The sequence below is a fragment of the Calidris pugnax genome, unplaced genomic scaffold, assembly GCF_001431845.1.
Source record: "Calidris pugnax isolate Ruff unplaced genomic scaffold, ASM143184v1 scaffold29, whole genome shotgun sequence".
Classification (NCBI taxonomy): Eukaryota; Metazoa; Chordata; class Aves; order Charadriiformes; family Scolopacidae; genus Calidris; species Calidris pugnax.
In genome coordinates, this window is record NW_015090768.1 from 124580 (window position 1) to 140454 (window position 15875).

The window sequence follows — 15875 nt, forward strand, 5'->3', positions numbered from 1 at the left end:
GTGAGGAGAGAGGGTGGAAATGTAGATTTCCACAATTTCTTGAAAATGTGTGAACACTGCTCTGGATCCCTGTTTAATTTGGCTTGAGAAGTAAGCAATAACGCAGGTTCCTTGCAGAACTGCTGTGACTGAAGATGTGAGACAAATTTTGCCCTCAGTATTGTAGGTATATCTCACATAGGCTTCAGCTATGCCTGTGTAGCAGTGGAGTAGGCTTGTTTTATGTTTCAGGGGGACTGAAACGTAGTCTGAGTAAAAGGTAATCAATTCTCCTTGAAAGATGAAACCAAACCATTTTTGATACTGGCCTTTGTTAGTTCTGCTTCAGTGATGGCTGTTGTTGAGTGACTCCTGAATAGAAATAGTTATTCAATGATTTATTTTTTTTATCATTCTTTTATCTTTACAGATTAACTAATTGTGCTCATTTAACGTTCTGTGTAGTTTTCCTTCCCATCAAACTGACTTAACTCTTCATGTTTATTTCAGAGACACTGGTCTTATCCAGGTGATACTTTACAAATGTTTAGCGTCCTAATTTAAGACTATTTTAATTCAGAAATGTGCACATAAAAGGCAGCAAATAAGTTTTCTTGGAAAAGAGCTCCACATTCCAAAGGGCAGGTTAATTCCAAGTAGTAACTCCTGTGGTATTGCTCCAAGGGATGCTTACACAATACCAGTGTTATCAGCATGGATTTGCAAATTCTGTGTCATGTGTTCTATTACCTGTTTCAATAGATTAGTAAATTGCTTGTGTTAAAAAGCCCTGAGAACAATTTGGCAGGTTGGTTTCTCCATACATTAAATCATTACAAATATACCTTTAAGGGAAGCAAGATAATGATATGAAAGGCTGCCTTTCAAAAATACACAGAGGGAATGAGACAGACAGTATGAACAGATTTGCTGTTCATTTTTAAGTATCACAGGATGCCGTTGTTCTAATCACATTTTCTTCTTGACAGGGAACTTTCCAGCCTTTACAACCACTGACATAGCCCATAGAACACAGAAAAAAAAGGTGTGCATCTGATAGACATTTAGTGACAGGCATTAGCCATTTTTGATACTATCCATGTGTGTTGGCTCCACATCAATAAAAGGACTGACACAACTGCACGCCTCCTGAAAATGCCATACCGGTGTCATAGGACGTCACATTGCTGCGCCAAGGGCTGTCAACTGTGTAATATGGTTCAGCTGTTCTTTAATTTTCCTTTTTAGCCCAGATGTTTGTGCCAGCACTCAGACTGCAGCCGTATGAACACCAGAGCATGCTGGAATAAAAATTTTATGTGTCTGGATTCCTTTTCATTTAGTGCTTGATAGTGAGTCACCGAACTGTTGAATTAGGTATTTGTTCTTCATTGACTAGGTCAGAAAAATGGTGTATTTATCACATGGATTCTTTCACTGTCACTGCTCTAAGTTTGCAAAGGAGGGGACAGAGGATTAGGTTTATTAATAAATGTACATGTTGTAAATAAGACCCAATTATTTTTGTTTCACTTTGGAATTTAGCTGAGAGGCATCTTCCTCCATCCACCTAGCAGCTAATCCCATTGCACAAAGTGTGCTAAATCTATTTTTCAAAAGCAGATTCTTTTTAATTGTGTTATTAAAAACATGACTGAACCCTTGGGCACACAGGACAACTACTGCCAAGCAGAGGTAGTTTTAGACATTTCAGTAATGGCAAAGAAGGTACAATCTGAACAGAAATTCTATTTAGAAGTGAGCAGTGTGTTCCACTGTTTATGCTCTGCTAATGTCTGCTAATAATTGAGCAGCACACTGCAAAAGATAAGTGGTTAAATTTGAGACCAAGGTTTGATACAAACCCAGTGAAACCAAGGGAGTCTTTTGAAATATTTCAGCAGACTTTGTATTCAAAGTGAAAGGAATGTGAGGAGAATACGCTGCTCTGCCTGTTGGATGAGCTGAGTTTTACCCTTGTGGGCCGTGTTTGTCCACCCAAACAGGCTGAAGGATTCCAGCCGGGGTCATGGGGACCCTTCGTAGGAAGAGATCCTGAATGAGACTGAGAGCGCCAAAAAAAAAAAACCAACCCAACCAACATCGTGTTGCAGTGTTTGTCTCCTTTCTCCCGATTTTGTCTGAGGAGTGAAAAATAATTCCAGGTTTAATATGCTGTGCTGTTTAGGAAAGGGATGGTGTTGGCAACAGTGACTACTTCCACATTATCTATACAAGGCAGGTCTAAGTCTTGCTGCAGATTTCTCGTCAGTGGTTTGAATGGTGGGGCTTATCTCTACTGCTTCCTGGTTTGCTGGTGTTAAAGAAAATATATAGTCAAATGCAAAAAAAATAGTCCCTTTAATAATGTACTGAACTAATTTTGGGGCTGGGAAAACACCAATGTATTAGAGTCGTTAACATCACACAAATACGGCCCCAGAGGTCGTTAGGTCTGTACAGGAGCTTGATCCATTTGGGACCAGGCTTTTGTGTGTATGAAAAACAAGGTCATATTAAATTAGAAAGAAAAACTCCCTCTTGTTAGAGTGATGGTGGAAGAAAGTGTACATGGCATAACCTACAGACTCATTGCAGACGCCAGAGAGCCCTCTGGTCCCTGCTGCTATGTGTGCGGGTGAGTTACCAACTGACCGTGGGCGTTCTGAGGGACCTGATGCCTCCCAGATGTTCCTATTAAGTAACACAACTGAACTAAATAAGTGGGACCTAACAAATCAAAAAAGTAAAAGGGTTTGACACTGGTGAAGCAGTCTAGCTTTCTCTGAGCGTCAGAACACCAGAGTTAATCTGAAATATGTTCAGAAAGTGTTTGAAACCAAACAGCCGGTTCATTTACAAACTCTGAAATGCAGGAAAACTAACACAGGCTAAAATGAAATAGCAGATTCATTTTCACAGAATCACAGAATGCTATGGGGCTGGAAGGGACCTCTGGAAATCATCTAATCCAGTCCCCTGCCAGAGCAGGTCCACCCAGAGCAGGTCCCACAGGAACGTGTCCAGGTGGGGTTGAATGTCTCCAGAGAAGGAGACTCCACCACCTGCCTAGGCAGCCTCTTCCAGAGCTCTGCCACTCTCACAGGAAAGAAGTTCCTCCTCATGTTTAGATGGAACTTCTTACATTCAAGTTTGTGCCCATTTCCTCTTGTCCTGTCCCTGGGCACCACTGAAAAAAAACTGGCCCCTTCCTCCTGACACCCTCCCTTTAAGTATTTATAAGCATTGATCAGATCCCCTCTCAGTCTTCTCTTCTCCAGACTAAAAAGCCCCAAGTCCCTCAGCCTCTCCTCGTAAGAGAGATACTCCGGGCCCCTCATCATCTCTGTAGCCTCTGCTGTCCCCTCTCCAGCAGTCCCCTGTCCTTCTGGTACTGGGGAGCCCAGAACTGGACCCAGTGCTCCAGATGGGGCCTCCCTAGGGCAGGGCAGAGGGGCAGGATGACCTCCCTCCACCTGCTGGCCACGCTCTTCTTGATGCACCCCAGGATGCCATTGGCCTTCTTGGCCACAAGGGCACATTGCTGGCTCATGGGCATCCTGTTGTCCACCAGGACTCCCAGATCTTTTTCTTCAGAGCTGCTCTCCAGCAGGTTACCCCCAGCCTGTACTGGTGCAGGGGGTTATTCCTCCCCAGGTGCAAGACCTCCCCTTGTAACTTTGTAATTTTGGTAACTTAGAGCCATTCCAGGTGAAAGGTGGCATTACAGATTTTCTGTAACCGTTTGCGAGTCTCTGAAGATGCCATGCATCCGTCCCGAACACGTCAGTACATTGTCAGTCTGCTGCTCGGAGATCTTACATGGGTTCTGTCTCTATTGTGCGTGTCATTATTGCCAAGCGTTGTTATTCTTACCAAAGTGACCTTGAGGAAAATGACAGTTTCACAAATGACTAAATATAGTGTCACAAAGTTGAGAGAAAATGGGGTAATTACAGAGAAGCAAGTTCAAGGTGGTTTGCATAGATCAAAGCCTATAATGTATGCGAAGTGGGCTTGTAACATTCAGTGCATACTACATGAGGGGGAAAGTTGAGACTAAAATCTTTGTAATACCTGTAGTCAAAGTCAAAGATTGATGGTCTTTTCTAACGGTTCTCTAGCAGCCTGACACCTTTTTAGGGAGTCAGCTCAGGGTAGTGCTATGGAATCATATTCTAACATTATATCTTACTTTCAGGTGGTACTTGAAAATAAACCAAATTTCCATTATTCAGAGTGAAATCAGCAGTTAGTAGTCAGAAGAGTTCAAAGGCTGGTCTTTGGGTAGTCATGAAGGAAGCTTGGTTAGGTCTGCACACTACAGCTTAGAAATAATGATACCAATAGTGGGAGCTGGTGTGTGCTTGATCCTCAAAGAGAAATAACGGTGCAGGTGAAAATGGCTTGGAGAAGAAATCCTGCTTAGAAGTGGAGAAAAGAAGGTTAAAAATTCAATACAAACCTCTCTTCCCATTCAGTGCTATGGTTCATGCTGGCATTTAATACCTAAGTTGCCAGGTGTGGCCCTAAAAACCGAAAAATGGGGCAGTTGCCAAGTGAGAGGTCGGGAAATGTTTTCATTTACAAAATGAGGGTTTGTTTCCATTCTGAGTGCAAATGGAGTCCATTAGATTCAGTTGCACCCTGTGTATTTCTGCCACAGGCCCAGGTAATCTCATTAATTTCAAGGCCAGCGTGGTTGTCTGAGTGCTCTTTGTCTACATAGTTAGCTCCTCTTCTTTCCCCTCTTAATAGCTGTTATTTTTAAAGTCTGTTACATCATATTTTGGATAGAAGCCAGATATACATGCCCTGAAGGTAAAAGTGAACTGGCTTGCTCTCTTACTGATTCATCCATATCTTAGTTCTGTTTAGTTTGGTTTATATTTTAGTTTTTCATTAGGAAATTTACAAATCAATACTCTTCAGTGGTGATCAACAAAGATTGAAATGGTCCATTAGGGGCGATACATTTTCATGCTGGCCTGTTTCAACTACTAATTGTGTACACTTGACTAAAACGTTAAAAGAGATGTGTATATTTGCAGCTTGGGTGCACGGCGACCCCAGGAAAGTGATTTATCCGACTGACAGCTATGGGCAGTTCTGTGGTCAGAAAGACACCATCAATGAGTGAGTACTAAATCCATTCACAGACCTTTATTACTCACACACTGTGAATAAGATGTGAGGTCTCAAATCTCTTTGTCTGCTTGGGGTTCCTGTGGGAAGTTAAATAGACGGCGACGCTCTTACTGTGTCCACTCCAAATAAAGTTCAAAAATAGATGAGTTGCTCAGTGCAAATCTAGACCCAAATTATTACTATAATGCGGTTGTTTTTATAATTCAGAGAGTATTTTTGGTAAAGTCTCAATATAACTTCAAGATCGCATCGCTAATTGCATAGAAAGTGACTGCCAAAGTTTGGATAGTTAATAGCAGTGATTCTTCTGTCCGTCTTGGGATAAGAGTAGTCCTAAAGCATTGAAGTCTGGCTCTCAGTTTTTCTCAACATGTGCCAAATAACAGAAAAGACCATAAGGAAAAACTTGGGTTTTTTTCTGGTGTTATATCCAGTGCCGGTAGAGAGGAGGTTGAGTGGTCTGGGAGACAGGCAGATATAACCATGCCTTCCTTGGGGATATCAGCCACGCATCTCTATTTACTTGTCTCAGTTTGCCAGACTTTTTAAATTTTGACTTGTGAGAGTTAAATTAATTAGTTGATATCAGAAGAGTACTTCTGTGTAAAAATAAGAGCTCAGGAAAGAAAGATGTTGCATCAATGTTTTCTCTGCAAATCTAAGTGTTTTATGACACAGAATCTAAAAAGTAGTTTTGGTTTTTCCCTCATTTTCTCCCTTTTAGTTTTCTGGGAGAAAAACATGAGGAAACCCCTGCACCAAGGGCAGTTCAGAATGGGAGGAGCAGGAGACAGGGAGTGGAGCAGAGGCAAAGCCAGGACTTTGTATCCTCTCGAGGCTTTTTGCAGAGGAAACAGACTGGATAGTGCAAGAAGATCTGTTTCGCCCTCCAACTAAGATTCCTCACAGCAGTTGTGGGAGAGTCCAACGTCCCAAAGATGAAAAATGAGAAGAAAACGTTGTTGCATTGTGTGTGTTCCCCTCACTGCACCCCTCCTTCCTCACCCCCCGGGTTGTCCTAGGTCCCCTCCATGGTCTGTAGGAAGCAGTGGGAGTCTCAGACATCACGCACTGTGTGGTGTGTAGCCAGGTGCTTCTCTCTGATCCTCATCATCCACTTCCATTCCCGCTTTCTCTTTGTTACTCAAGTCTTCCCTTTAGTTATTTCTTGCAGTGTGGTTTCCAGTTTGTGTTCGTGAATGTCCCTCCATATATATGATTGCTGGAAAATAATACAGCTACTGAGGCTGCTACATTGAGGAGTTTCTTATAAAAATATAAGCCAAAAGAGACATAATACAACTTACTGAAGAAGCAAGAGCATTTCTGGCAGTAGGTCAGGAGGTCCCTCTAGTTCCTAGGAGTGGAGGTGTGGGATGTGCTTGTTGGGCCTTCACTGATACCATTGTCAGATGTTTCAGACATCCTGAAAGTAGGTGGTGGAAAAGGCCAGCCCAGGACTGCGATGTTCCAAAGTCCTCAGCAGCTTAGCCTGAGACTTGTTCCTTGGAAGGTGATCACAGCCTCCATGTTAGAATCTTGTGCTTGACACAGGCATTCCCAGCAATCTCACTGAGGGGCAGAAAAGAGAAGCTAAAACCCAAGCCAACACTCACAGCTCATGCAAACCAATGAATTCCATGCAGTCAAATTAATTCTACCTTGAGTTGTCACGAGAGTCTCAGGCCTCTTTGTGACTCCCTGTAACCTCTAAACTTGTTTTGCCTTCTATAGACCACATTGTCATCACAGAATATAACACAATTTCATTATAGAGAATACAGAGCTAGTTCTCGGTGGCTGTTTTCTTGTGTTATGTATATGTTTAAACTTTATTTTCTACTGTCAGTCTCAGCAAGTGGGCTAAGACACAAGAAAAAAAATATTCATTAATGTCCTTGAGCAGCTCACAGATTATAAATACTGTCAAGAAACTATTGAACAATGACATTTCAGTCCAAAATTTTATTCTATTGATTTGAAGAAATAACAACTGAGGATAATGAATTGCATTTGCCAGGATGCATGTTTAGTTAAACAGTGCACAGGAGAACATACCTTGGTGAAAACAATTCAACCTTGTAGAATGTCAGGCAGCTGAGCTAATCCCAGTTTCAAAGGGAGCTTGGGTGTGCTGTGATGCTATATCGTGGCTTTGAAGGCACAGGCATATTCAGCAGTAGGTGAGACCACGTGCTGGTGGAAGGTGAGAGGATGTGTTCTGGACTGGAGGAGACAGTGGGGAGATGTGGGAGCAGGGCTGGTGCCAAGTCAGCAGATGGCAGAGGGACAGCCTGGTTTGCCCAGGCACATGTCGTTGTTAATGCTGTCCTTCTCCCTCTGTGCTCATTGCCACAGTGGGTCAGACACCAGGTGCTGTCTTCTCTTGCACATCACGGGCCATAGAGGGACAAGTGCACCGTTATTTCTTGTGGGGACACTGTCTGTCCTGACATGGCTAGCTGGCATCAAAGTCTCCTGTAAAAAGGGCAGGACTGCTGCCACACCATCTTCATTAGAGCTGTCTGACAATCTTCTGACGTAGCAAAGATTAAGGGCATATTACTCTGTCTTCAAAACCCAGATGTTTTAATACAAAGATCTTGGGGTAATCCGTTTTCAACAAATCCAAGCTGAGGTGAAAGCTACCTGAAGGTTCTGAGTTCCAGAAGCTGTCAGGTGTGTGGATTCTAGGGTGCAGAGTCCCTTCTTTACATAAAAGGGGTTTATCAGCGTTATTAGCAGATGCTGTTGTCATTCTGCTTCCTGGAGTGCTGCTTTCGCTTTCCAACCATGAAAAGCTTTTGGTTGATTTTGGTGCCACCTTCTGATCAATAGAAAATAGGCAGCTTTTGCAGTGCAGCATTTGCTGATGGTGATTTTCCATGCCGTACAGACACAGAATGTTCAGTGTAAGCAAAGGGGCCAGTGTTTTTGCAGGGTATTTTACAGACCTCACCTCAGAGAGGCAGGACTACAGATTCCTGTAACAGCGCCTGGGGTTGTTTCAGCCTAAAACCTTGCTGTGGCAAAAACTTCTCAAATACTTCTGGCTTCAGAGATGTCTTGGCACAGAATGTTCAGGGCTGCTTGGGATTTGGTTTTTTTTGTCTTGTGTTTACACTATGACTGTTCACAAAACCAGAATTTAAATCTCGATGGATACTATAAGTTTTTGAATGGTAGGATATACATACACCCATATTTATAACATTAATTATCTTATATTCACTTCCATAGGAACAAGACCATTTTGTTTTACTTTAACATTCTGAAATGTGCCAGCCCCGTAGTGTTAATAAACCTACAGTGCCCTACAACACAGGTGAGTGAAATACAGTGATTAAATATTTTCCCTGCTTCTTAGTCATGGTGCTTAAGAACTAGATGTAGATTTGTTTGGATTTTAAAATTGCTGTTCATATCCTTCAAAATACAATATGTTTGTTTTATAGATAAAATGCATAGTGCACGGTCTCTGTAGCCTGTAATGGTCAGAAAAAATAAATAGAAATGCACATGTTGTGTATTTTGGATAAGAGTTGACAAAATATGATCTGTTTAGTTGAATACAGCAATTTGTTACCTATGAATTCATCACAGACAGCTATCCAGGAGTAATCAGTGCGTGCAGAAAATAATTTTGATTGAGGTCTAGGGTTTTCCAAACTAGACATGTTCAAGAAAATGTGTATATCCCCAGTGACAGGAGTGTTTGGGCCTGGTGAGATCCTGTGGCACTTTCAAAGTTGAAGATCTTGAAAGCCTGTTCTTGCCTTATGCCACAATTTGTACTCCCTCAGCTGTGCTGCAACTTCTTGTGAGATTGTGAAATAAACCCAGCCACTGAACTTGTATGGGTTAATATTATCCTCCTCATCTTTTTTGCATGAGACCTGGTTTGTTGAACAATTTCTCAGCCAGTTATGTCAGTTCATCTTAGGAGGCAACAACTTAGGGTGTGGGGCAGGTCAGAGGAATGAGGTGCAGGACTGCTGTCATCCAGCTCTGCTGCCAAAGTAATTGTGCTGTGTAATTAAGCTGCTGGTGACGGAGGATGGTCTCAGCCATGTTGACAACATTCGGTGAAGTCCAGTATTAAGTTGAATGAGGGTTGTTATATGGTAACCAATTTATTGATTACAAATGCGTCAGGACAAAATCTTAATTGTGTATTTATTTGATTGTCATTTTAAAATGTTTCCCATTCCAGCTTGCCCTTACTCCTGATCCCTGTCCTTGATAGATGTTTCTGGCCTGTCAGTTAGTGCGACTGTATGGACTATTTGACACAGCTGAAGAGGTGGAAATCTCTGACAAGGAAGAGCAAGAACCCCCTTAACACTGAACTGTTGGTGTCAGAATGGAAACTCTTTCTATCAGCAACAGATTTGCTTCAGGAACCCCCATCTGTCCACACACAGACACCAGCAGTGTTACCCTGCAGTCCTTAGACTCTGTTTTGGGAGGAATTCAGCCTGCTTAGAAATGCTGAGGTCATTGTGTGGGATTTGGTGAAGGTGCTCATCGGTCACGTAAGGTGAAATACTTGTTGAAGGAGAGCTGGGGGAGCAGAACAGCTATTTTTTTTCTTTTCAGACATATATCTCCAAAATTGAGAATGTTCTTGGATGCTATTTGCTACTGCAGATGGTTAATTCCCTAGTCTTTTGTGAAAATCTTTGTTTGATAACTCGTCCTTTGAACTGCAGACACGGTCTTTCATTGCTGTCCCATTTGTGTGAAATAGCAGGAGAAAAAAACCCCAAGAACTGGCATGGGAAGAGCTTCGGTTCTTGAGTAAGATTGTGGAATGGCAAATTGTTGTTAAAGTTCACTGCATCCATGGACAGCACATTTCACTGCCTGTTTCATAGATGGGAAACTGTGGTTATAGTGAAGTGTGTACTTGTTGGTCGCCTGCTGTCCCAGCAAGGACAAAACTCTCCTTTCTCTGTTCCTGGGGCTGTGAGTAGTCCATAGGACTGGAGTACTCATCTAGAAAATCCCTCTTGAAGCTTCTGCCCTGACCTTAGTTACCTTTGGGTGATTTACACCTGACCTGACTTGAACAATTTCTGTGGAGATGTATTTGCCTGAAGAGATTTTGTAGAAGGGTGGGACAATTTTAGCTGGACGAGACTTTTTAAAATAGATTTCTCCTTATAAATGTAATAGAAATAAGGTATGTGTATCTGTGATGGCAGCTGCTGCTCCACCTTGCTTGTGTGCACTGCTGCTGGTGGAAGTAAAGAAGGACCCAACAGACTTTTTTCCTGGTGTTCAAAAAAATACTTTTTTTTTCAACAGACTGAAAGCTCTGCATGTCTACCAGAATGCTTAGAACCTAAGAAGACACGGGGAGTGTCTTCTTACGCCAGATAAGAGGAGAGACTTTGAAAGTGTATTCATCAGAGATTTTTTTTGAGTATTCATTAGGGAATCGAAAGGAAAACATATGTCCTTTCTAAATTCTGCAGTGAACATTACTGAAGGCAATTCCATAAAACAATGTGCTTTTATAGGTGGCCTTTTTCTTGCTTTTTAGTTGCACTGACTTTCCTTATCTTTCTCTACCCTCAGTGTGTTTTTACTATTTTTTTGCTCTTTTTGCAGCTTTGTGTCTCAAAGTGCCCAGACAGGTTTGCAACCTACATTGATGTTCAGGCTTCCTACAGATACAAACCAGATCAGTGGAATTACTTCAAGCAGTTCTGCAAACCTGGTTTTAACAATCCTCGCAAGGTGTGTATGTATCAGTACTTTTTTTTTTTCCAAGCAGTATGTAATATTCATGATTTTACTGATCTACATCAAAGCTTTGAATTATTCTGATTTCACCATATAATAAGTTGTCCCATATATATGGTTTGACAGTGATTTAGTCAGGGGTGAAAGTCTTGTATGCACACCAGCTCCTGCACTCTTTAAATTATTACTTTTTGCTTAAAAGAATATTTGCAGCTCCCCATGCAGTCGCAGTACGGTGGCAAGCCGTGTCCTTTAGTACTGAGGTGCTCCACAGCAGCACAGCAGAGTAACTCAGACCAGGTCTTAAGGCTCCTGAATCATCTATAGCTACTTAGTAATTTAGCTAGGAAAATCAATCTATCCTCCATGTAGCTGATTTTACACTCAAATATACAGTGTTATTTCTCTCATCTTTAAAACACTTTGCAATTCAGCTATTTTAATTCTGTTAAATTCTTACTCTTCCTTAAGAGAGAAGATGAAAGGGAGCATTCCCCTTCAAGAACAGTTGTCCAGTCACTTCTGGCTTAGATAATGATCCTAATGAACAAGTCTTTTCTTTTTTGTCAGTGGAAAAGGAGAGAAGAATAGTCTTTGCCCAAATCTCAATGACAGTTTGGATTCTCACATCATGAATGTATCTTGCAGCTCCACCAACTCAAGTTCGGGCATGGAGGCTACAACTTCCAGTTTGGGGCATTTTCTCAGACTGTGTGAGAAACAAAAACCACACAGTTACTCTACTATGTATTCAGCATTCCTATTTTTCCCCTTTTTAGTCTGTTGCTCAAGTTCTACGTGATGAAGATTGTCCTTCGATGATCATTCCAAGCAGGCCTTGTGAGTGGTTCTACTTCTTACACACATCTTAGCAGATTATAAGCGTTCACATTAAAGCACAACTCCAGCCTGAAAAGTGTTTTGTGGTAAGGTCACTAGGAGCTGTCTGTTATCTGACAGTGATGTCCATTCAATTTTAAACAGTTTGAAAGTGTAAAGATTTGTTATTATTTTTTCTAACTGCCATCTGTGAACGTTCAGCATGTGATTGAGTCAAGCTGACCTCTTTCTTGCTCTTGAGTCATCACTGATAACAAAAGGTTTGCAGCTGAAATTGTGCCTCCCAAAACATGGGAGTGGGCAGCCCCATTGGTGTCAGGGAGATGCTAGGACGGGAGGGAGGACCCTGTGGCCAGATGCTGACGTTCAGGTGATGCCTGAGCCCAGTTACAACCCAGCTGACGTTCCAGTTGCAGCACTGGCTGTACAGAGTGTACAGAGGAATTTAGGGGCCAAAAAGTGTTTCTGTCACTGTGGTCAGCAGGTATTTCAGAGCAGATAACCACAGGTCTCAGAGCTGATCTCAGCTGCAGAAGTGTAACGTCAAGAGTGTCTGTCACTTACCCGGAAGCTCATGCAAATCAGAAATTGCAGTTTAATTTCCCATGCTTTAAAATAGACATCATGTAAACCAGGGACGGGTTATCAAAAAAGAGAAAATATGGATTAAATTTAAAAAAAAAAATTAAGAATTTGTATGAAAAACTGATGTACTGACCCAAAAGACAGAAAATAATTTACAAAGAAGCTATTATCTTCTTTTACAATACAACAAGTGGCAAAGATTACAGAGGGAGGGAAAGACCTGTTATTTGATTATTTCCTCAGAATAATTGGTGGGACAGGTGTTCTAGACTGAATATTGAACCCTGGCATCAGTAGTTGTTGGAACTTGGTAAGGAAAGCACAGAATTGTTATATAAAGTTTAAGTACAGTGGTGTCAGAGGACTGACGTGCTCTTCCTTTTGGCATGAAAAACGGGACCTTTTGCAGCAAAGAGCAGGGCAGCATAAATGAGTACGTAAATAGCTTTCCTTTTTCCTCTCTTTTATAATCTCCTCCTCCATCTGTCTAACCAATAGTTTCTGTCTTTTTTCCATTGCTTCCTCTCCAAGAAAATCTGGTGATAGTGGCTGATGCTGCAGCTCATCTGGCATATGAGGAACTGGCACCTGCTGTTGTGTCTTGTTTTGGGTGCTAATACCATTAATGACCAGTCATGTTGAGTCTGTCCCTGGGGGTGGGTTTGATTATTAGCATGAAATGGCATATTTGAGAAGCTGCAGTTTTTTTGTAAACTGCCCAGGTACTGACAGAGAGTAAGTTTGGCATTTATTACAAATTCTTAAACTGCTACAGATGTGGCTGTTGTTATTTGGTAGCAGCTAGAATCTCCAGGTGAAAGCTATGATCCCACCATCCCTGAGCTCAGACACAAAGCCCCAGAGCATAAAAATAATGATCTTGAATATAAAGACTCTTCCAAGACTTGTCAAAGTCAACATATCATTAGATAAACAGGTGAAAAACAATTGACTGTCAATCTGAAGTGATTTAAATATGTTACAAAAGACAAGTGATGAAAGTGGAGCTTGACATGAAATGTAACATGCATGTTTTGTTTTGATATTTTGAATAGTTCTTAAGAGATGCTTCCCAGACTTCTCCACAAAGAATGGTGTGCTAACCGTGGCAAATCAGACTACGTTCAGAGATGGAAGAGGAAAAACAAGAAATGTAACTGATCTCAGGGAAGCTGCAAAGTATGTTTTATCCTTCTTCAGTGCTCATTTGTTGGATTCTGAGATTATGAAATAAATTAGGAACTGAAAAAATAATCAGAATCTGTTGTAGCAAATGGCTGAGGGTACGCAGGCAGGACCTGCTGGTAAATGGTCTCTCTGTCCCTGGGCACTTGCAAAGTTCCAGTAAGGAAAAACCATCACCGTGGTATGCAGAAATGAGCAAGGAGCCAGAAGTTTCAGTCTGATTGTCTCAGAATTAATATCAGTTTTTAAAGCCTTCTTCCTGTTTTTTCTTGCAAAAATTAGTATTGAAGAAAGGTAAAGGAGGTTCAAAATGAAATGCTGCAGGACTCAGGCGAGCCAGCAATGGCCTCAGCTGTTCCTTCCTGTGATGGACTTTCCACTAACATGGACTGTCCTAGTACTTGGGGCATCTTGCCTTGTCGGAGAGCTCCTGGTTTTAGTGCATGTCTAAAGGTCAAAAAGCCACGTACTGGGCTCTGGTGCATGACAGCACCTCCCTTGCAGATGGACAGCAAGTATCTCCATGCCTGGTCATCAAACAGGGTAAGAGACAACTGCTGCAATAGCCTCCCTTTTCCAGCTGCTGCCGGTCCTCAGCCTGTCTGGAGCATGGGGTGCCTTTTCTTACCTCCCAATCCAGGGCTACCACATTCCAGCATTTTACGACACTGATGACACCTGCATCTTACCAGGTTCCTTTCTTCTGATATCTACAGCTACATTGTTCTTTGATAAGAAGATCCTTCATTTCTTCTTGGGAAAATACTAACACGGGCAAGCACTTTGCAGGACAGGAAAACAGTTCTGTAAAGCCAACCTTTTGCTTCACTGAGCTGTTTTCACTGAATTTCACTGAATTTCACTGAATTTTAGAGTTGGAAGGGACCATAGAGATCATCTAGTCCAACTCCCCTGCTGAAGCAGGATTGCCTAGAGCTAGAGCATGTTACTCAGGACTGCATCCAGGCGGGTCTTGAAAATCTCCAAGGAAGGGGACTCCACTGCTTCTGTTATTAGCAGTTCTAAAGTCACAACTGTTTGGCTATTGGTACATTGCAGATTTTAATAGTATACACCTTTCTCGTGACATAAAAAGCAATTATATCTGTCGATAGTTAGTACTCATAAGGCTTTCTTAAAAAGCTTTTGCAGGAGCTATGTAGACATTTGTACACAGGTTTTTTCTTTGGCGTAACTGTGATTGATGTTGGCTTGGTTACAGAACTGGGGCTGTAGGATGGTAATATACTCATATCAATGGCAAAGATATTTCAAATTCTTTCACGGAGCCTATTTGCTGTTTAAATAATTCTGCTTTTCTACTCAAAGCAACGTTTTCTTTGGTTTGTCTTTTCTCAGTGGCATCAATAGTGTCCTGGATGCAAGATCAGTTGGAGTGAAAATTTTTGAAGACTATGCCATTTCTTGGTATTGGATTTTAATGTAAGATTTTCATGGATATTTTAATTTTTTCCAAATTCACTGTGGAGCTTGCAGGGAATTAAGAAATAGGTCTTGTATTTGTACCAATCCTACTTTTAAACTCAAGGAGCAAATGTAATTTCCTTTCCTCACATGATAATCATGTTTTTATGGTTCTGTAGGTGAGGTGAGGATAGCACAGCATACATCCAGGGAGTCTCACTTGTTCTGGAGTAGACTTTTGATGTCCTACCATGCAGAAAAACAGGAGATGCTGTCTTCTGTTGCAGGACCCATCTGTCTGGTAATTCCAAAACTGAAAAATCTTAAGAGACTTTCAAACCAAGTGCAGTTGCTAAGTGTCATTAGTATATATATGTAAAACTCATAATATCTAAATTTATACTAGCAATATATAGGTGAATCCATTATCATACATAAATCTGATATAAACCTATAAATCCAACGCAGCAGGCAAAGCAACATCAAGAGCAAAAAGTATTGAACAATATTAACTTTATCTTGCAATTGATACTCACTAATCACCAATTAGTAAAAATGCAGCACTGTAGCAAAAAAAGAGGCTATTTTGCTGAAGCAAACATGTAAGTATATGTGTGTTCTTAGCCCATTAATATTGTTTTTGGTGGACTGGGGTGTTGATCAATTTAAACAGGAGCAGAAGTCTTTGCCATGTGAGAGCCTGTAACATGCACATATTAAGCATACGTTATTCAAGTCTGAATGCAAATCCACATCAATAAATACATAAAATTTGGGTCATAAACTTAATATGGAGAATTAGTCAGTTCAGAAACATAAGCTGTCAGCTTTTAAGGGTGTTCAGTCACTGGTGGGAGGACAGCTTTCTTACAGTCTGATACTGTGCTCACAATAGCCAGCGGCAAGAAACTCACTAGTATTCACCAAGCTCAGTTCTCCGTAGATCTCCTTCTGAAATCAGG

The 15875-nt window shown here is 41.4% G+C and overlaps 1 protein-coding gene across 1 annotated transcript in view; it reads left to right on the top strand.

The window, feature by feature from the left end:
* SLC44A5 (solute carrier family 44 member 5) overlaps window positions 1–15875 on the top strand; it is a 62751-nt gene that overhangs the window by 23447 nt on the left and 23429 nt on the right. The window contains exons 4-9 of the mRNA XM_014937630.1: window positions 5031–5115; window positions 8368–8452; window positions 10744–10872; window positions 11658–11718; window positions 13359–13482; window positions 14848–14931. Coding sequence (XP_014793116.1) covers window positions 5031–5115; window positions 8368–8452; window positions 10744–10872; window positions 11658–11718; window positions 13359–13482; window positions 14848–14931 — 568 coding nt within the window. The remainder of the gene's footprint in view (window positions 1–5030; window positions 5116–8367; window positions 8453–10743; window positions 10873–11657; window positions 11719–13358; window positions 13483–14847; window positions 14932–15875) is intronic.